At 40.7% G+C, this 22,135-nt stretch overlaps 1 protein-coding gene and 1 long non-coding RNA gene across 4 annotated transcripts in view; one reads left to right on the top strand and one right to left on the bottom strand.

The window, feature by feature from the left end:
• Window positions 1-212: 212 nt before the first annotated feature.
• On the bottom strand, window positions 213-13,450 carry LOC129866658 (uncharacterized). The gene is made up of 2 exons (XR_008761514.1): window positions 13,259-13,450; window positions 213-4,911 (listed from the first exon to the last, which is right to left on the bottom strand). It is a non-coding gene; the product is annotated as an uncharacterized LOC129866658 (long non-coding RNA).
• LOC129866654 (uncharacterized) overlaps window positions 2,841-22,135 on the top strand; it is a 33,881-nt gene continuing 14,586 nt past the window's right edge. For all 3 annotated transcript variants that reach the window (XM_055939434.1, XM_055939433.1, XM_055939432.1), the window contains exons 1-10: window positions 2,841-2,927; window positions 4,387-4,535; window positions 4,837-4,932; window positions 5,165-5,237; window positions 15,104-15,195; window positions 15,446-15,583; window positions 15,925-16,058; window positions 16,185-16,201; window positions 16,364-16,463; window positions 16,680-16,774. In XM_055939434.1, coding sequence (XP_055795409.1) covers window positions 2,900-2,927; window positions 4,387-4,535; window positions 4,837-4,932; window positions 5,165-5,237; window positions 15,104-15,195; window positions 15,446-15,583; window positions 15,925-16,058; window positions 16,185-16,201; window positions 16,364-16,463; window positions 16,680-16,774 — 922 coding nt within the window. In that variant the 5' untranslated portion in view covers window positions 2,841-2,899. The remainder of the gene's footprint in view (window positions 2,928-4,386; window positions 4,536-4,836; window positions 4,933-5,164; window positions 5,238-15,103; window positions 15,196-15,445; window positions 15,584-15,924; window positions 16,059-16,184; window positions 16,202-16,363; window positions 16,464-16,679; window positions 16,775-22,135) is intronic.

The raw sequence follows: 22,135 nt of genomic DNA, 5'->3' as shown, positions 1-22,135 counted from the left end.
CAAAGTCCAATTTCTATGACACCTTAGATCAGCTTCTGAATAAAATAGAGACAAACAAAAGATGCATGCATCGTTTTAGATTAGTATAAACAATCGCGAATTTTCTGTGTTTGTGCATGCGTCACAGCTGTCACTGGTGGAGAGGGAACAGAATAATTTTAACATAAAATATATAATATGTTACTATTGCAATGATAACAAAACCACTGAAATGATTGTTAATTTTTTTAATTCTTGTTGCCAAATACTTTATACACAAACAAAAATTCCAAAATTCTATACCAAAATTACATTTTACAAATTACCAAAATTACAAATTATCATTATAATAAGATATTTTCAGAGTGAATATAATTGCACTTAAATTGTTTATTTTTTGTATTTTATTTTTTAGATTTTTTGTATGTTTGAGCATTGTTAATACCTGTGTTTGGTTTGCTAGACATGTTTGATGTAGCAATGTAAGTTGATTTTTGTATTATGAATAAAATACATTTAAAAAACAAAAAACAGAAGTAATCTAATCTAAGAAAGAGGAAGTACTCTGGTCTGTGTGTGTCAGCATGCTCGGACGCTAATAATCACCTTTAAACTATGCTTACTTGTGCAACTGTTCTAACCATGGTCAGCCCCTACTTCCATGGCCACATCCGTACCATCGGACAAGACGTTCCTTCCTCATTCTTCTCAAACAGAGCGTTTCGTGTGACAGTTTGTCATAGTTTTGAATTTCTCGTCCTCAAAAAGTACTGAATATGGCACTTTTTATTTTCCAACCTTTAACATATTATTTCAAATGTAACTTCAGTAAAGCAAAAAATTGAAGGGTAAAAAGTATTAACATGATTGAATATGATAACCTGCAGATATTCATTTGAAGGGGTGTACTTGACACCCGTAAAACCCACATTTTCAACACTCCAATCATGCAGAGATCATGCAGAAGAAGACAATTTCACACTTATAAACTTAATAGTCTTGCATTTGGCTACATACATATACAGTATTAATGGAATTTACACAAATCAAATACATTTATTGTATTATTTACATTATTTACACAATCCTAAAAGCTTAGCTAGAAGATTTAAGAATTCAGGTTGGACGAGACTAGCCTGGTCCCAGATCTGTTTGTGCTGTCTTGGAGAAGGGTTGCAAAGGGAGGGTATATTACTGGAAACCTTTCATATCTTTCAAGGATTTTATGTAATCTATCACAAGACATCTAGTGGCCCTTTTTGGTACTTCAGATTATCACAGGTGTCTAATTATCTCTGTCCCTGTTGCCTTATTACATGTAAAATATATGAAATAATTAAATAAGATGATTTTAAAATAACAAATAGAATGACAAATCTGTAAAACATTATCCTAAATATAAACCAGCAACTTAGTGAATACCATTTTTTAATGAGCATTTCAGCATGAAATATCCTTTATTTTTTTACACACGTTTATTTTACTATGTCAATATATTTAGGACGCTGCTACAAAGTGGCAGTCATGGGCCTCCATCAGAGCTCCTACATCTATCATGAGCTGAACACACTCAAGAGTTACGTGTAACACACACACAAAAACGGCAGTCATAGTTTAAGACACTTGGTTATTAAAGGTGAGTAAACTACAAATCATCCCAGTGTGTGTCTTTATACTGTGTGTGGTGTCCAAGACAGCTGCCCTCCTCTCCCACAACATTAACATTGTTGTAATCAAAAACAAAATGTACCTCCCACGCAGGCCTCGGGATGGGTGTGGAGGTAAACAGTGGAGGGTTGACCGTAGCCCCATGCTGTATGAGCAGTTTTACACACTCCAGGCTCACCGTCGCACATGCATCGCATAGAGGGGTACTGCCGTCAATGTTTCTCCCTCGCCCCTTGCCCTGGAAGTGTATACTCGTCAGACGTCAGGACACGTCATCAGAAGTGTTTACTTAATTTGAGGGCTGAGGGGATAGGATGTCTCTTTTAAGGGTTTGGAATACACACAGCCTTCCAAAGATTGAAATGCACACAGCCTTCCTAAGATTGAAATGCACACAGCCTTCCAAAGATTGAAATGCACACAGCCTTCCAAAAATTGAACGTAAATTTCCACTTACGTCCACTCTCCTCCCCTTAGCATTCGTCACTTCCGGTTCTCGTGCGTTAGCAGTTCGAGTCTTCTAATAGTCACTCTATTGCGGCATTGCCTTTTCAGTTGTTAGTTGAATGTTACGTTTTACAATCGAGGTGTAGACACGTATAACGCCACATAGAAAAGTTCCACTTCTTCACTGAATATAACACATTTTCCTATTTGTAAATGTCGGTAAAAGATGTAGGCCTACTGTAAATTACAGTCTGCTCTAAATGCCTAGTACAGCATATGTTTCCCACACCTAAAATATTTTAATGGACATAATGTATTCCATTCATGGACAGTTTCAGTTTGTGCATGCTGTTCAAATGCTCAAGCATCTACTCAACTGCGTCTACTAGCGGAGTGGAGACAAGAAAGCAAATCAGTCTCAAAATGGATGCGGGGTGACATAAGTTTCTGTTTCTTTTTTGGAAGCACAACTTTACGTTGAGTTAATATTACATTACTCGGTGAATATATATATATATATGCTATTTGTGACAAATATCTGAGTATAGTGTCAGAAAAATTCACAAAATCTCGAAGTGTGTTCTAATCGCGACGTTTTTTCTTTTTCGTACTTCTTCCTGGTTGCAACGTATGTGGAAACTTGCCTTTGGCACAAAGACTTCGCCAGATAATTCATATGGATTGGCTACATTTTTCTCGGAATAGACAAATTAAAAGTATCGGAATGTCAATGGAAGACGGAGGTGGTGTGCGAATGTCAAGAGGAGAAAAAGGCACAAACTGATTTCATACGTTTTTTTCAACCATGGAAATCGAGAATGGTGCCGCAAGAGGTGACGAATAGAGTTTTTGGTCAACCATAATTCGTTCATCACTCTTATAACACTTGTATATGATAGCTATTTATCATTTACATTTGACTATTTCGAGAATTGGTTGTAGTCATACATCATTGGTTTTAGGTCTATTTATGAGTGTTACAGTGTTTACAGTATTTTGTCACGTGTGCATAGGTTACTGGTCTAACTTCACTGTCGTTAGCATTCGTAAGCACTCCAGATAATGCAGTTCCATAGGTAAAACACTATTTTTGGCATAAATACACTACATGAGCAAAGGTATGTGGACACCTGCACGTCGAACATCTCCTTCCAAAATCATGGGCATTAATATGGAGTTGGTACCCCCTTTGCTGCTATAACAACCTCCACTCTTCTGGGAAGGCTTTCCACAAGATGTTAGAACATTGCTGTGGGGACTTGCTTCCATTCAGCCACAAGAGCATTAGTGAGGTCGGGCACTGATGTTGGGCGATTAGGCCTGGCTCACAGTCGGCATTCCAATTCAACCCAAAGTTCGATGGGGTTTAGGTCAGGGCTCTGCAGGCCAGTCAAGTTCTTCCACAATGATCTCAACAAACCATTTCTGTATAGACCTCGCTTTGTGCACGGGGGCATGGTGATCTTAGGCTTGTGTGCGGCTGCTAGGCCATGGAAACCCATTTCATGAAGCTCCCGACGAACAGTTAATGTGCTGACGTTGCTTCCAGAGGCAGTTTGGAACTCTGTACATGCTACGCGCTTCAGCAATTGCCAGACCCATTCTGTGAGCTTGTGTGGTCTACCACTTCGCGGCAGAGCCATTGTTACTCCTAGACGTTTCCACTTCACAATAACAGCACTTACAGTTGACTGGTGCAGCTCTAGCTGGGCAGAAATTTGTCGAACTGACTTGTTGGAAAGGTGGCATCCAATGAAGGTGCCATGTTGATAGTCACTGGGCTCTTCAGTAAGGCCATTCTACTGCCAATGTTTGTCTATAGAGATTGCATGGCTGTGTGCTCGATTTTATATACCTGTCAGCAATGGGTTTGGCTGAAATAGCCAAATCCACTCATTTGAAGTGATGTCTACATACTTTTATATTGTTCTTTTAACAACATGCTCACCTGTATTTACGGCTAACTCAAAATAGAATATATAGAATAGAATGAAAATGGTTGTCACAAATGCAAGACACCTAGAATAGAATTGAAAACTGAATAGAATCGGTATGGATGTTACAAATGCATGACACCTAGAATAGAAGGTAATAGAAAATACTATCATATATATATATATATGGTAGTTACCAATGCAAGGCACCTTGAATAGACTAGAATATAATAGAAACAATTATATAATATATTCATATGGTAGTTACAAATGCATGGCAACTGTTGGTACAAAACATAACAATTTACAACCCTGCGGTAAAGTCACGTTTTAATCTTCATCCTGTTCCAACCACCAGGTGTTTTGTTACCTGTACTACCAGGTTCCGAGCCCTTCGACAACAGTATTCTGCCTCCACTGCAGAACATGTACATGTATGAGGAGTCTAAGCAGTCTTTCAGATACAACTCTGCTTTCTTGATAAAGAATGCCACCCTGCAAGACCGGGTCAGTATATTTGACGACTTGGTAACTTTTTAATCCACCTGCTTACCCCTCAGTGCGCCGCCTCCCTCTGACCAGAGAGTTCAGTTATTACATGATATCTTTGTAATACTTGATAATACATGATCGTACTTGTACTTCTACACGATAGTAAATGTGTTATATTTTATAGTACATACTTAGTATTTATTGTGCTGTTCAGTCAGTTGTTAAGTACATGTTTACATAAAATCTCTTGACTTTTGCTAGCAAGATGTTGGTCGCATGCGACATAAAGAATGACCTCTTTCTTGTTGTTGGACAGTATGAGGCCTTCCGAACTGAAAGGAGAGGCATGGGATACTCAGAGGAAGAACTGGAGGAGTCCTATGGGTTCTTACTGTTTGACGACAAAAATAAGGTGAAAATAATAAGAAAGAATATCAATGAACACCAGAATAATATCACTCTAAACACAATTATAACCATATCTACATTCATATTTCTGATAAAAAAAGGAAAGAAAGTCACACACTGATACCCTTTTTGTATGGAGAAACCCATATCTGTAATTTCTCGTCATAGAAAACTACCTCAAAACATCCCAAGCGAAGTTACTGATCACTACTAATCACTATTTTTCTATTTTAAAGGCAAATAAACTGGGAGAAACTGGTGTAATCCCTGGTCACAGTACATGCTCAACGCTTGGAGATCCTTCAAAGGGTAAATGAGCTCCGCTATGTTGTTTTATAACCATAGAAAACGAGATATGGGCACTGGGCACACCACATAATTTCAACGTGGAAATTTGGGTAATATTTGGTTGAGACGTTGATCAATGACATTTAAACCTTTACTCACCCACTGAATTCCCAATATTTTATCACTCTGCTTTCAACCATTTAAAAGTACAACCAAATTCCAATGGAAAAACAATGTCATCTAAATGTGTTATCACTGTGCTTTCAATTATTGAAAAGCAACAAAGTTTAAATAGGAATACAATGTCAGACATTTTGTATTTATACAACAACTTAATGTATTATTACTCTTCATCTAGTAGCACAAGCAAACGACCTGGATTGCAGTTGAGATTACATTAAAAGTGCAAGTGATCAATGCTTTTTGAGAGTCTGCGCAGATTATTATAGCAATTGTGAAGGTTTTCACAGACCTGCATCCTTTGCATGCTATGTTGAACATGCACGATTTCTATGATTACATAAGAAGACATTATAGTAAACGTATCCTCAATATGTGGCCATGGATGTGTTACTTTAAGGTTGAATAAATACTGTTACATTAGTTTGTAAGACAGTCTTAACTTTTGGCTATTTACTGTATTACAAAAGTAATATTGAATTGTGTTTGGTTAACAACACAACCAAATATCAACATTTAAATGATATTTATCTAATGCTCGGATAGTTTCATCTGAGCCACTGGCTAAATCCTATTCTTTAACTTTTATTTTGGGTTTATTTGTAGAAGTGAATCCAACATATAATTTGAAAATGTGAAAGTTATTAGGCTATTTACTGTATTGCAAAAGTGATATTGAATTGAGTTTAGTTGTCAACGCAACCAAATATCAACATTTGAAGGAGATTTATCTTTTGTGTCACGGACTTAGTCTGGCTTTATTTCCAGTTTGTCTACAAATAAAAAATGTATACGTTGGATTCACGTCTCCATCACAACCAAAAATCTAAGTTAAAGAATAGGACTAAATCCTATTTAAAAAGTGCATTTAAAATTTGATTTGATTTAGGCATATTCTTTAACTTCGATTTTTGGTTGAGATGGAGACGTGAATTCAACATGTCACTTATTTATTTGTAGACAAACTGGAATTAAAGCCAGATGAAGTCAGTGGCACAAATAGAACTATCCAAGCAGAAGATACTTCTCCTTCAAATTATATTTGGTTGCATTGACAACCAACCACAATTCAAAATCCAGTTTGTCTATAAATTAATAATTGATATGTCGGAATCACCTCTTCATCTCCGCCAAAAATCAAAGGTAAAGAATGGGACAAAATCAAATCAAACTTTATTTAAAATGCACTTAAAAGTTTGATTTGATTTATTCCTATTATTTAACTTAGATTTTTGGTTGAGATGGAGACGTGAATCAAACATATTAATCCAACATATTCCGACATATCAATTATTAATTTATAGACATTTTTAAAGAGCCTCCGTTCATTACGGGAGTAAATTACTGACTGGAGTCATCAGAGGGAGGTGGTTTCACTGGCAGGAGAATCCTCCTCGCGATAGGACCAAAGTATTCCCTCTATTGATGGTTGTTTGATGTGAACCACAGAACCACTTGAAGATTACATTTTAACCGAAGTTTACAATCCTAGGCCTATATACAGTTGAAGTCGGAAGTCTACATACACCTTAGCCAAATACATTTAAACTCAGTTTTTCACAATTCCTGACATTTAATCCTAGTAAATTATTTCCATTATTTCCATCACATTCCCAGTGTGTCAGAAGTTTGCATACACTCAATTAGTATTTGGTAGCATTGCCTTTAAATTGTTTAACTTGGGTCAAACGTTTTGGGTAGCCTTTCACAAGCTTCCCACCATAAGTTAGGTGAATTTTGGCACATTCCTCTTGACAGAGCTGGTGTAACTGAGTCAGGTTTGTAGGCCTCCTTGCTCGCACACGCTTTTTCAGTTCTGCCCACAAATTTTCTATAGGATTGAGGTCAGGGCTTTGTGATGGCCACTCCAATACTTTGGAAGTATGCTTGGGGTCATTGTCCATTTGGAAGACCCATTTGCGACCAAGCTTCAACTTCCTGACTGGTGTCTTGAGATGTTGCTTCAATATATCCACATAATTTTCCTACCTCATGATGCCATCTATTTTGTGAAGTGCACCAGTCCCTCCTGCAGCAAAGCACCCCCACAACACGATGCTGTCACCCCCGTGCTTCACGTTTGGGATGGTGTTCTTTGGCTTGCAAGCCTCCCCCTTTTTCCTCCAAACATAACAATGGTCATTATGGCCAAACAGTTCTATTTTTGTTTCATCAGACCAAAGGACATTTCTAAAAAAAAAGTACGATCTTTGTCCCCATGTGCAGTTGCAAACCGTAGTCTGGCTTTTTTATGGCGGTTTTGGAGCAGTGGCTTCTTCCTTGCTGAGCGGCCTTTCAGGTTCTGTCGATATAGGACTCGTTTTACTGTGGATAGAGATACTTTTTTACCCGTTTCCTCCAGCATCTTCACAACGTCCTTTGCTGTTGTTCTGGGATTGATTTGCACCAAAGTACATTCATCTCTAGGAGACAGAACGCGCCTCCTTCCTGAGCGGTATGATGGCTGTGTGGTCCCATGGTGTTTATACTTGCATACTATTGTTTGTACAGATGAATGTGGTACCTTCAGGCGTTTGGAAATTGATCCCAAGAATGAACCAGACTTGTGGAGGTCTACAATTTTTTTTTATGAGGTCTTGGCTGATTTCTTTTGATTTTCCCATGATGTCAAGCAAAGAGGCACTGAGTTTGAAGGTAGGCCTTGAAATACATCCACAGGTACACCTCCAATTTACTCAAATGATGTCAATTAGCCTATCAGAAGCTTCTAAAGCCATGACATAATTTTCTGGAATTTTCCAAGCTGTTTAAAGGCACAGTCAACTTAGTGTATGTAAACTTCTGACCCACTGGAATTGTGATTAAGTGAAATAATCAGTCTGTAAACAATTGTTGGACAAATTACTTGTGTCATGCACAAAGTAGATATCCTAACCGACTTGCCAAAACTATAGTTTGTTAACAAGACATTTGTGGAGTGGTTGAAAAACTAGTTTTAATGACTCCAACCTAAGTGTATGTAAACCTCCGACTTCAAATGTATGTATTGTCTATTTTTAGTTAAACCCTGGGTTGAATTTAAATGCTCACAAGAGCGGAAATAAATGTTGTATTTTTTTTTTTGCTGAAAGATGATGCCCATAGTTTACACATGATGTTGCACAATGCTTTAAGTCAATAAGTCAAGGTATGATATATTTGGGCATGAAGTGGGAAAACCAAAGTTCAGATAACTTCAGATATTTTCTGTGTCAATGCCATGTGTTTCCCTTATGAGATGACTTGCAAATACTTTTCAGTCTACGTTTCTTTTCGGGTCTGGGTTTGATTTGAATGTTACCACCCATCAGCATGGCATTGTTTATTAATCAGAAACACGTGCAAAGTTCTTCCTCGCAACTGAGCCAAACAACCTTTCGCCGTAGCCTACACTTGGCTGCCTGAGTGCCACTTTTTTTACCAGCAAATTATCATAATCCTTTAGATAATTTTTCAAGTTTCACTTATTATTTAGCTAGTCTGTATATAAAAAAAGAGACAATTTTATAAATGATTAAATTGTGTGTGATATGACTGCATTTTGGAACGCCGCTCCCCCCAAGATGAATGGTTTTGACCATGCTGCTTCGATTGGTGTCTATCCTATGTTGAAAAGGCACCCGCAAAAGAAAATTACACAAACTTGTTTATCTATTTTGTTGTGTTGTTTTCACATTTGTATTGATGTGCTCCATGCCCTCAGGATGTTGTTGCATACACACTATATATACAAAAGTATATGGACACCCCTTCAAATTAGTGGATTCAGCTATTTCAGCCTTACCCGTTTCTAACAGGTGTATCAAATCAAGCACACAGCCATGCAATCTCCATAGACAAACATTGGCAGTAGAATAGCCTTACTGAAGAGCTCAGTGACTTTCAAAGTGGCACTGTCATAGGATGCCACCTTTCCAACAAGTCAGTTCATTATATTTCTGCCCTGCTAGAGCTGCCCCGGGTCAACTAAGTGCTGTTATTGTGAAGTGGCAATGTCTAGGAGCAACAAAGGCTCAGCTGTGAAGTGGTAGGCCACACAAGCTCACAGAACGGGACCGCCGAGTGTTGAAGCCCATAGCACGTAAAAATCTTCTGTCCTTGGTTGCAACACTCACTACCGAGTTCCAAACTGCCTCTGGAAGCAACATCAGCACAAAAACTGTTCATCAGGAGCTTCATGAAATGAAGCTTCAGCCTCACACAAGCCTAAGATCACCATGTGCAATGCCAAGCGTCGGCTTCAGTGTTGTAAAGCTTGCTGCCATTGGACTCTGTAGCATTGGAAATGCATTGTCTGGAGTGATGAATCACGCTTCACCATTTCGCAGTCCGACAGACGAATCTGGGTTTGGCGAATGCCAGGAGAATGTTACCTGCCCCAAGCTGTAAAGTTTGGTGGAGGAGGAATAATGGTCTGGGGATGTTTTTCATTGTTCGGGCTAGACCCCTAGTTCCAGTGAAGGGAAATCTTAACGCTACAGCATACAATGACATTCTAGACTCTTCTGTTCTTCCATTTTTATGGCAGTTTGGAGAAGGCCCTTCCCTGTTTCAGCATGACAATACCCCCGTGCACAAGTGAGGTCCATACAGAAATGGTTTGTCGAGATCAGTGTGGAAGAACTTGACTAGCCTGCACAGCCCTGACTTCAACCGCATCGAACACCTTTGGGATGAATTGGAACGCCGACTGCAAGCCAGGCGTAATCGCACAACATCAGTGCCTGACCTCACTAATGCTCTTGTGGCTGAATGGAAGCAAGTCCCCACAGCAAAGCCTTCCCAGAAGAGTGGGGGCTGTTATTGCAGCAAAAGGGGGACCGACTCCACATTAATGCCCATGATTCTGGAATGATATGTTCGACAAGAAGGCGTCCACATACTTTTGGTGATGTAGTGTATCATTTATGGTGTACATCATGAGCAAGGTCATTGTCGTCTATCATTCACTTCTTCTAGCTTTGTGAACCATGGCATGAGCATGGCCTGACTTGACATTGCTGTACTGCAGATGAATAGCCTGCCAGTAGCATACCAAAGGTATTTCTATGGTGGATTCGCAGATGCAATTTATGCAAGATGACAACTTTGGAGATAACAATACATGGCAAAGTCAGAGATAGTGGCTTCCCCTATCCATCTGTGGCAAAGCTTTCCCTAAATGCTTGTTATGACAAATCCAGAACCAGCCATAGCCTAGCCAGCTGGCTAATCTTTTGAATACGGTATAGTAAAAAAACAAAAAAACAGCAACAACAGATAATATTAGCTAGCTAGATAAGGATAGCATTCTAGCTAGCTACACTGACCGCTGTCTGTGCCTCTACTTGTTATTTTTCCACTCCACGTGGAAATCACCATTCTGTATACTTCTTGCCCCTCTTTGGACACTGTGTTAACTAACCTCCAGACGAGCTTCAATGCCATACAACTCTCCTTCCGTGGCCTCCCAACTGCTCTTAAACACAAGTAAAACTAAATGCATGCTATTCAACCGATCACTGCCCGCACCTGCTCGCCCGTCCAGAATCACTACTCTGGACAACTCTGACTTAGAATACGTGGACAACTACAAATACCTAGGTGTCTGGTTAGACTGTAAACTCTCCTTCCAGACTCACATTAAGCATCTCCAATCCAAAATTAAATCTAGAATCGGCTTCCTATATCGCAACAAAGCATCCTTCACTCATGCTGCCAAACATACCCTCGTAAAACTGACTATCCTACCGATCCTTGACTTCGGTGATGTCATTTACAAAATAGCCTCCAAAACCCTACTCAATAAATTGGATGCAGTCTATCACAGTGCCATCCGTTTTGTCACCAAAGCCCCATACACTACCCACCATTGCGACCTGTACGCTCTCGTTGGTTGGCCCTCGCTTCATACTCGTCGCCAAACCCACTGGCTACAGGTTATCTACGAGTCTCTGCTAGGTAAAGCCCCGCCTTATCTCAGCTCACTGGTCACCATAGCAGCACCCACTCGTAGCACGCGCTCCAGCAGGTATATCTCTCTGGTCACCCCCAAAGCCAATTCCTCCTTTGGTCGTCTTTCCTTTCCGTCTTTCCTCTGCTGCCAATGACTGGAACGAACTGCAAAAATATCTGAAGCTGGAAACACTTATCTCCCTCACTAGCTTTAAGCACCAGCTGTCAGAGCAGCTCACTGCACCTGTACATAGCCCATCTATAATTTAGCCCAAACAACTACCCCTTCCCCTACTGTATTTATTTATTTAGCTCCTTTGCACCCCATTATTTCTATTTCTACTTTGCACATTCTTCCACTGCAAATCAACCATTCCAGTGTTTTACTTGCTATATTGTATTTACCTCGCCACCATGGCCTTTTTTTGCCTTTACCTCCCTTATCTCACCTCATTTGCTCACATTGTATATAGACTTATTTTTCTACTGTATTATTGGCTGAATGTTTTGTTTATTCCATGTGTGTTGTTGTATGTTTCGAACTGCTATGCTTTATCTTGGCCAGGTCGCAGTCGCAAATGAGAACTTGTTATCAACTATGCTACCTGGTTAAATGAAGGTGAAATAAAAATAAATACATTTTAAAAAATCACCACAACGTTCCCACCACTAATTTGCGAATATGTATTAGCAGCCTTTGTCATTCTTCAGAAATGGAACCTAAACGAGAATTTCCGCTCTGGGACAGGAATTTTATTTGAAATAGGGGAGGCATTGCCCTCTGGCAGGGGCCTTTAAAACAATAGATGTTGATGATTTCGCAAATGCTATATAGGCCTAAATAGTATTGTTGATGAAATTTTTTATTTTACTAGGCTAGTCAGTTAAGAACAAATTCTTATTTTCAATGACGGCCTAGGAACAGTGGGTTTAACTGCCTTGTTCAGGGGTAGAACGACAGGTTTTTACCTTGCCAGCTCGGGGATTCAATCTCGCAACCTTTCGGTTACTAATCCAACACTCTAACCACAAGGCTATATGACTTATAAAGTATGGCTACATTTAATTTGCTTTGTTAAACCTATGTTTTGGAATGGCTTTGATAACAACGGTGAATCTATATATTTATTAAGAGATCTCAATAACAATTCTCATGATAGCATATTGGTAGTAGTCAGTGGCAAATTTCAAAGCTAAGCAGGGATGGGCATCATTAAAACCTTGGATGGGAGACCAAATAGAATGTAGACTGTAGATTGATTGATTCTTCAGTAGGAGGTGCTGCTCATCCTATTAGTTTTTTTTTCTGATAGTGGATATAACGTTGGAGATCTGACGTTATTTCAACGGTACAAATTCAACATATTTTATACAAGGTGTGTATATGTTTTGTTTAAAAAAACAAAACATGATCACGTAATCCTGTGTTTGAAATGTCACCCTCAAAACAGCAATTTACGTTGTGATTTTTTTTCCATCCAATGTATTTTCCATGTAGATTCCACGTCACAATACGTTGACAAATTATGTTGAAAGAACTTTGATTCAACCAGTTTGTGCCCAAGACGCTAAACCCAAACCCATTTCCTGGCTTTGTGTTGGCAAAGTACCAAGTGTAAGTGACTAAATGGTTCGCAGCACGGAAGTTAAATACACTAGGTCAACAACAACCTGTTTTATTAATGAAAACTCTTCATGCTGTCATCCACAAGGCCTCAACTAACCAAAGGAACCGTTCTAAGCTTGTATAATGGACAGGCTCTGTTTGGCTAGCTAGGCCTATAGAGAGGCAACTTGCTCGCACACTAAATGACATGCAATTGTCTTAAATTGTGACCATAATCTATACTATGCTATCCGTGAGTGTGCAGTATATGGCTAAATACACTTCATAACATAAGTAATGAGATTGAAAGCAGTTTTCTTACCAAGCTGCTGGTGGACTTTTCAGTGCCTGTTTGCTCAAGTGTCCCTCTGCTTTTGAAAGTGAAACTGCTTTACAGACATATGATATGAATGCGTTGACTGGAAAGAGAAAGTGGAAGTAGAGTGGAAAAGAGAGAGACCAGTGAACCTTAACTCTAATAAATGTTTGCTGAGGCAGTGAGTAGCGTTAGCCTATACTTAGGCATACAGTAACAAAAAAAATGGAATGGTGTAGAAATTAGATATGATTCTACTTTTATCAGCAGAATGTTAGTAATTCTATGAGTTTAGCTTCAAACATACAGTACATATCTCACTTTGTTTGGAGTTTCATAAATGCATTCCTGAATCGATTTCAAGGTACGGAGGCAGTCCCTAGCAGTTCGAAAAGGGGGAGGGTGATGTAAGATTATCTACGGTAGGACAAAGTCTGCCAGTTGTATATCTACTAGGACCAGATTGAGATTACTGCCGTAGTTATGGAGGAAGGAAACAGTGGTCAAAGTCCTTGTGTAGTAGTGTGTTTTGCACTTTCAAACGTGAACAATTCTAAATGTGTACGACATCGCCATAGAAGCTCTGTTAAAAAAAAAACAAGAGACAATTGTTTGGAGATCTTAGGCAACCTTTTACAAAAAGAGTTGAAGCCTCTTTTTTTCAGTACTAGTACAAGAGGTCTTTTGTAAGCCCTTTCCATTTCTGTATGGTTTCGTCACTTGTCACTGCTTGAATGTGCTTAATCTAGTTTTTCCTGTTTCGCCCTGTGAACCTCCTCCCTTCACTATAGAGAAATTGACATGGCACAGCCTTCTCTGCTCAGACTAAAGAAAATATCTAACCACATATCCATAGCATGTACCTGTGTGCTGCAAGACTGTGTTAGCCTACTGAGAAAAAGCCTGAGCATTAGCTTAGGGGGCCAACACAAGATCATCATGTGAGTGGTGCCAATTCTGCCAAACCAGTTACATTTTGCAGTGTTGACTAGGCAAGTCAGTTAAAAACAAATTCTTATTTACAATGACAGCCTAGGAACAGTGGGTTCACTGCCTTGTTCAGGGGCAGAACAACCAATTTTTACCTTGTCAGCTCAGGGATTTGATCTAGCAACCTTTTGGTTACTAGCTCTTGACCACTAGGCTACCTGCCGTCCCAGTTAACCTGAAAACCAGTGTGAAGTTTCACAGCCTCTTCCAAAGTCCTCACTTCATTGTTTTAGAAAGGGAACACAGGCTGTGTTGGGCTTGGCACCAAAGTATAGAAAGTCCTCCTACGCATTGAAAATATCTTTGACGTGTCTTCAGGCAACTCGCTGAAAGGCTTTGGAACTTCCTCACTGGAGGATATTGCTAATTGTTTTGGGTAAAGCTTGACTGGGTGTGCCTTGGTACTGTGATACTTAGGACATTTTACAACATGGCTCCCATGTCCTTGACTTTTATCTCAGATCAGGTGTATAAAAAAAACATATTTTAGGGTGTGGCTTTGGTTCCCTGGGCTGTCATGATTGGCCATTGGGAAAATGAGCACAAATAACATATTCACACTTAGAAATAAACCAAAACCCATTTACTGTGCGATGCATTAATTCAATAACATTATTATAATATCTATATTTCCACTTCTCAAATTAAATATTTAAATGTAATTAAACCTACATATATTTGTATTCCTTGTACTACAAATATTTAGTTCAGCTAACATCTTTCAAGATCCTCACGCCTTATTCTGCACTGAATATTGTTGTTTTGGTTTTATCAGAGAGGATGATGCTGGCACACTCACCGCCCCATGTTCTTGCTGTGGGAACAGACTTGTCAATGATGTGAATGTTCTTGTTAACTCAGGTGTGTACGTGTCCAAGTACTCCGACTGCCTGGACATAAACCGCTGGTACCACGGGAAGTCTGGATACATCGCCATCATCAGACTCACCAAGGTATTTACATAGTTACGAGCCACAGAGGCGTTCCTATGTGTAACTTCACTGTTGAATGTTCCTCTAGGTTTTTTCCTTCTAAGGAGTTTTTTCCTTGCCCCCGTCCTTCTGCTTGCTCTTTAGGTCGAGTTACTGCAAAGCTCTTTGTGACGACTGCAGATGTAAAAAGGGCTTTATAAATACATTTCATTGATTTGTTTGTTGAACGGGCTTGTCATTTAATTCTCTCTCTTTTTGTGGGGTTCTACAGGGCAGAGTGAAAGACGTGACAGAGAACTACACAGTAAACTACACCTCTCCCTCTAATGGGTTTGACTGTCATGTATCAGAGCAGCTCAGTGCCGTGTCGGCCAACACCAGCTCCTTCCTGGCCTTTGAGAGAACACAGGTGAGATTCCTCCATCCATCATCCCTCTAACGTTCATCCATCCATCCATGTCACACTGTGTACTTTTCCAGTAGGAAAAAACAGTTGTAATGACGTCATTTCAACCAGCTTTGCCTGCGTTTCGGGTTCTGTTGCCTTCAATTGTCAAATGTGCACTCTGTGTGTCAAAGCAGTAAAACGGAAATGAATTTAGTAAGCTAGCTCTCTAATGAAAAAAGTTAGAATTTATTCGTGTTTTTGCTCCAGGCATTTAGAAAAGTTGATGCAATAGACCTGTAGATACAGTAGTGATGAATACAATACAATAGCAAAGCTGAAGAGATTTGTGTTGGTCTTTGCAGTACTACATGTATGAGCTGCCTGGTGGAGGGGCTGAATCGACAGTCCAGCCTCCTAGCCATGCCTGCCCATTCGCTATAGTGGCTTTTTCCTATTGGGATACCAAGACACCTGCATCAGAGGACCAAGAGAAAAGGTACATTTCCCTCTTTCTCATGGGGTTTTTACATTTTTCCAGATTCACAGAAAATATTTGATGAAAAGGAACATCTTCTAAAACGTACAAAATGATTGATTTGTTTTTTTTTCTTCTCTTTTGCAGTGAGGAAGAAAAAACAGGTAAGTAATGAATCAAACTGTTACAAAGGTGCTTTTGGATAATGTTATGGCGCCGTTCAATGGCATATCATTACTACTTCAGTACACTGCATTCCTACTTTAACTGAATGCATTAAATTGCTCTGGATAACATTGTCTGCTAAAATTGAAATATTATTACAGTGTTTCACTACTACCCCTGGTGGGGTCAGCTCCAAATCAGCTCCCAGGTCTACCATGTGGGTCTGAAGTCCAGCACTGGACCCCTGATTCCAGCTAAACTGTAAGTTCAATGCAACCCTAGTGTGAAGGTGCACGGTCTCTCCCTATGCTATGACTTATAAATACAGTATCTTATAAATATCTCTGCAATTCACTTGTACTTGTGTTTAGTAGGGCACACCATAGCAAGACAGGAGGCAACAAATCAAAAAACAAGTTTAACTCCCTGTTTTCATGTGGTAACATAACCTGAGAATGTCATTTTGTTTGATTTCAGTCCAACAGTAATGGCAGTTGACGGAGCCATTAAAATGTCAGATCTGAGGCAGAAATTACCGAAGGCTATATTTGAAACCTGCTTCATCGGTGAAGGTATGTTTACATATGTTCCATATGTTTACGAATGTAAATGTCGGCTACTCAAAAGTGGTTTCGTTATGATAGCATTTTGCTTGAGCAGTGTCACCACAAACAACCTTTCCCAGGACTAGGGTTGCAAAGGGAGGGTATATTACTGAAAACGACCAGAATTTTCATATCTTTCAAAGGTTTTATCTTATTTATCACAAGACATCAAGTGGCTCTTTTGGATACTTCAGATTATCACAGGTGTTTGTAATCTGGCCCTCTGTGTGGCCTTATCACATGTAAAATATATTAAATAAATGGAATGACAAAGCTGTAAAACATTATCCTAAATATACTGAACAACAATATAAACGCAACATGCAACGATTTCAAAGATTTTACTGAGTTACAGTTCATATAAGGAATTCAGTCAATTGAAAAATTCATTAGGCCCTCCTCACATGACTGGGAATACAGATATGCATCTGTTGGTCACAGATATCTTTAAAAAAAGGTAGGGGTGTGGATCAGAACCAGTCAGTGTCTGGTGTATGTGTAACGCTCGTCTTTAGGTGGAAGAGAGGAGGACCAAGGCGCAGCGTGGTGAATGTTCATGATGTTGAATTATTATTATTTTTTTTATCCCCTTTTCTCCCCAATTTTCGTGGTATCCAATCGCTAGTAATTACTATCTTGTCTCATCGCTACAACTCCCGTACGGGCTCGGGAGAGACGAACGTCGAAAGCCATGCGTCCTCCGAAGCACAACCCAACCAAGCCGCACTGCTTCTTTAACACAGCGCGCCTCCAACCCGGAAGCCAGCCGCACCAATGTGTCGGAGGAAACACCGTGCACCTGGCCCCCTTGGTTAGCGCGCACTGCGCCCGGCCCGCCACAGGAGTCGCTGGAGCGCGATGAGACAAGGATATCCCTACCGGCCAAACCCTCCCTAACCCGGACGACGCTAGCCCAATTGTGCGTCGCCCCACGGACCTCCCGGTCGCGGCCGGCTGCGACAGAGCCTGGACGCGAACCCAGAGACTCTGGTGGCGCAGCTAGCACTGCGATGCAGTGCCCTAGACCACTGCGCCACCCGGGAGGCCTCATGATGTTGAATTTATTGAATTATCCAACTAAACAGAACACTGACAAAATACAAAATGACGTGAACAGACCTGAACTTGAGAACATAAAACATGAACGCATGAACAGGTAGGAACGAACGAACGAAACGAAACAGTACTGTGTGGTGAAACAAACACAGACACAGCAACAATCACCCACAAACAAACAGTGAGAACAGCCTACCTTAATATGGTTCTCAATCAGAGGAAAAGTAAAACACCTGCCCCTGATTGAGAACAATATCAGGCTAGTTGACAACCCTAAACCAAACATAGAAACACATAACATAGAATGCCGACCCAGCTCACGTCCTGACCAACTAAACAAGGCTAAACAAAGGAAATAAGGTCAGGAACGTGACAGTGTGACCACCATTTCCCTCTTGCAGTGCGACATCTCCTTCACATAGAGTTGATCAGGCTGTTGTTTGTGGAATGTTGTCCCACTACTCTTTTATGGCTGTGCGAAATTGCTGGATATTGGCGGGAACTGAAACACGCAAAAAAAGAAACGTCCTCTCACTGTCAACTGTGTTTATTTTCAGCAAATTTAACATGTGTAAATATTTGTATGAACATAACAAGATTCAACAACTGACACATAAACTGAACAAGTTCCAGAGACATGTGACTAACAGAAATGGAATAATGTGTCCCTGAACAAAGGGGGGGTCAAAATCAAAAGTAACAGTCATTATCTGGTGTGGCCACCAGCAGCATTAAGTACTGCAGTGCATCTCCTCATGGACTGCACCAGATTTGCCAATTCTTGCTGTGAGATGTTACCCCACTCTTCCACCAAGGCACCTGCAAGTTCCCGGACATTTCTGGGGGGGAATGGCCCTAGCCCTCAACCTTCGATCCAACAGGTCCCAGACGTGCTCAATGAGATTGAGATCCGGGCTCTACGCTGGCCATGGCAGAACACTGACATTCCTTTCTTGCAGGAAATCACGCACAGAATGAGCAGTATGGCTGGTGGCATTGTCATGCTGGAGGGTCATGTCAGGATGAGATTACCTGCCATGACAACAAGCTCAGTCCGATGACACTGTGACACACCGCCCCAGACCATGACGGATCCTCCACCTCCAAATGGATCCCGCTCCAGAGTACAGGCCTCGGTGTAACGCTCATTCCTTCGATGATAAACGTGAATCCGACCATCACCCCTGGTGAGACAAAACCGCGACTCGTCAGTGAAGAGCACTTTTTGCCAGTCCTGTCTGGTCCAGTGACGGTGGGTTTGTGCCCATAGGCAACGTTGTTTGCCGGTGATGTCTGGTGAGGACCTGCCTTACAACAGGCCTACAAGCCCTCAGTCCAGCCTCTCTCAGCCTATTGCGGACAGTCTGAGCACAGATGGAGGGATTCTGCGTTCCTGGTGTAACTCGGGTTGTTGTTGTTGCCATCCTGTACCTGTCCAACAGGTGTGATGTTCGGATGTACCGATCATGTGCAGGTGTTGTTACACGTGGTCTACCACTGCGAGGACGATCAGCTGTCCGTCCTGTCTCCCTGTAGCGCTGTCTTGTGTGTCTCAGGGTACGGACATTGCAATTTATTGCCCTGCCACATCTGCAGTCCTCATGCCTCCTTGCAGCATGCCTAAGGCACGTTCACGCAGATGAGCAGGGACCCTGGGCATCTTTCTTATGGTGTTTTTCAGAGTCAGTAGAAAGGCCTCTTTAGTGTCCTAAGTTTTCATAACTGTGACCTTAATTGCCTACCGTCTATAAGCTGTTAGTGTCTTAACGACCGTTCCACAGGTGCATGTTCATTAATTGTTTATGGTTCAAGCATTGGAAACATTGTTTAAACCCTTTACAATGAAGATTTGTGAAGATATTTGGATTTTTACGAATTATCTTTGAAAGACATGGTCCTGAAAAGGGGCCGTTTCTTTTTTTGTTGAGTTTAGATCGAAAGCATCCCAAACATGTTCAATGGGTGATATGTCTGAGTATACAGGCCATGGAAGAACTGGGACATTTTCAGCTTCCAGGAATTGTGTACAGATCCTTGCGACATGGGGCTGTGCATTATCATGCTGAAACGAGGTGATTTCGTCACGGTATCTCTGCATTGAAATTACCATCAATAAAATGCAATTGTGTTCATTGTCCGTAGCTTATGCCTGCCCATACCATAACCCCACCGCCACCATGGGGCACTCTTTTCACAACGTTAACATCAGCAAACCGCTCGCCTACATCACGCCATACACGCGGTCTGCGGTTGTGAGGCCGGTTGGACGTACTGCCAAATTCTCAAAAACGACATACTAGAGAAATGAACATTCAATTCTCTGGCAACAGCTCTGGTGGGCATTCCTGCAGTCAGCATACCAATTGTACTCTCCCTCAACTTGTGTTGTGTGACAAAACTTCACATTTTAGAGTGGCCTTTTATTGTCCCTCGCACAAGGTGCACCTGTGTATAGATCATGCTGTTTAATCAGCTTCTTGATATGCCACACCTGTCAGGTGGATGGATTATCTTGGCAAATGAGAAATGCTTACTACAGGGATGTAAACAAATTTGTGCACCACATTTGAAATAAATAAGCTTTTTGTGCTTATGGAACATTTCTGGGATCTTTTATGTCAGTTCATGAAACAAACACTTTACTTGTTGCATTGATATTTTTGTTCAGTGTTTAAACCATCCATTTAGTGAATACCATTGATGTTTAATATGAGGGTTTCAGCATGAAATATCCTTTCTATTTGTATTGATTTATTTAACTATGTCAATATGTATGTTATCAATGTTTTGGCATTAAACTTAAACTTTAAGCAAGCAACATATTACCCTGCATCCCACTGCTGGCTTACCTCTGAAGCGAAGCAGGATTGGTCCTGGTTGGTCCCTGGATGGGAGACCAGATGGTGCTGGAAGTGGTGTTGGAGGGCCAGTAGGAGGCACTCTTTCCTCTAGTCAAAAATATATATAATATCCCAGTCAGTGCCGTTCATGATGATATTTTTTCCGATAGGTTTAGGCTACTACATGATACTCTAATTTTCCCTACACCCATCATGAGGTGCTACAGCCTATGAATAAAAGTTTACAATGTAGGTGTACACAGGTTCAGAGAAAAAATTGAAATGACAGACAGTGACACATTCAATACCACTTTGCACACTCTTGCCTGCATCTAGCTTATCTAGGGTGTAATCATTAGTCCAACAGTTGCAAACGAGAGTTTCTATTGGACAGTTTTTATCCCTGTTTTGTTTGCTTCCGTTTAAGAAACGTTTTTCAGCAGAGTCGGGCAGAATGAATACACCCCAGATCACGCATAAACACAGTTCACTTTCATACCTAGCAGTCACGTTGTATTCATTCTAGCCTCTATGCACTCTCCTCCTCTCACCTTTTACCTTCGTTTGTGGACTTGAACAACACATCAGCTGTAAACCTGTCCAAACCGCTACACACAGCCTACATCGTCACCATATTAGCTAAAGTAACATCCTAGTCGACATAGCTAATAGAACTAATGCGTTAGTAAACTCGCTACAACCATACAGTAACGTTACAGTGTATAGTCAGTAAGCAGTTAGACCGACGGGCCCCGGTAGCAATAAATTAATAAAACCAGAAGCTTACCTTGACTTGGAAGAGTTCCAGTGTTGTGTTGGTTAGTCATAGCCAGCTAGCTAACATAGCATCCCTCTATTTGAGCCGGGTGTTTGAATAACTAAACTAGCCAGCTGCATTTGCTAGCTAAGTAACAGTTAAGTGAAACTGAAAAAAGATGACACACTCTCTCTTGCTTCTTCATTTTTGAATAAATTAATTTGTTGAAAACTGTTCAACTATTGTTTTTCTCTCTCTTGGAGTCAACTACTCACCACATTATTGTTTTTCTCTCTCTTGGAGTCAACTACTCACCACATTTTATGCACTGCAGTCAATCTCTGATCCTTTTGATTGGGTGGACAACATGAGGCTACTGTAAACCTTCATTGCAAGTCCAAACACATCAAGAAAGTTGCGAAGAGGGCACGACAACACCTTTTCCCACTCAGGAGACTGAAAAGATTTGTCATGGGTCCACAGATCCTCAAAAAGTTCTATAGCTGCACCATCGAGAGCATCCTGACTGGTTGCATCACTGCCTGGTATGGCAACTGCTTGGCATCTGACTATAAGGCGCTACAGAGGGTAGTGCGTACGACCCAGTACATCACTGGAGCCAAGCTTCCTGACATCCAGGACCTATATACTAGGTGATGTCAGAGGAAGGCCCAA

The sequence above is a fragment of the Salvelinus fontinalis genome, chromosome 12, assembly GCF_029448725.1.
Source record: "Salvelinus fontinalis isolate EN_2023a chromosome 12, ASM2944872v1, whole genome shotgun sequence".
In the NCBI taxonomy this organism is placed as follows: Eukaryota; Metazoa; Chordata; class Actinopteri; order Salmoniformes; family Salmonidae; genus Salvelinus; species Salvelinus fontinalis.
Note: the sequence above shows the minus strand (reverse complement) of the source record. Positions and strands in the feature narration are given on the sequence as shown.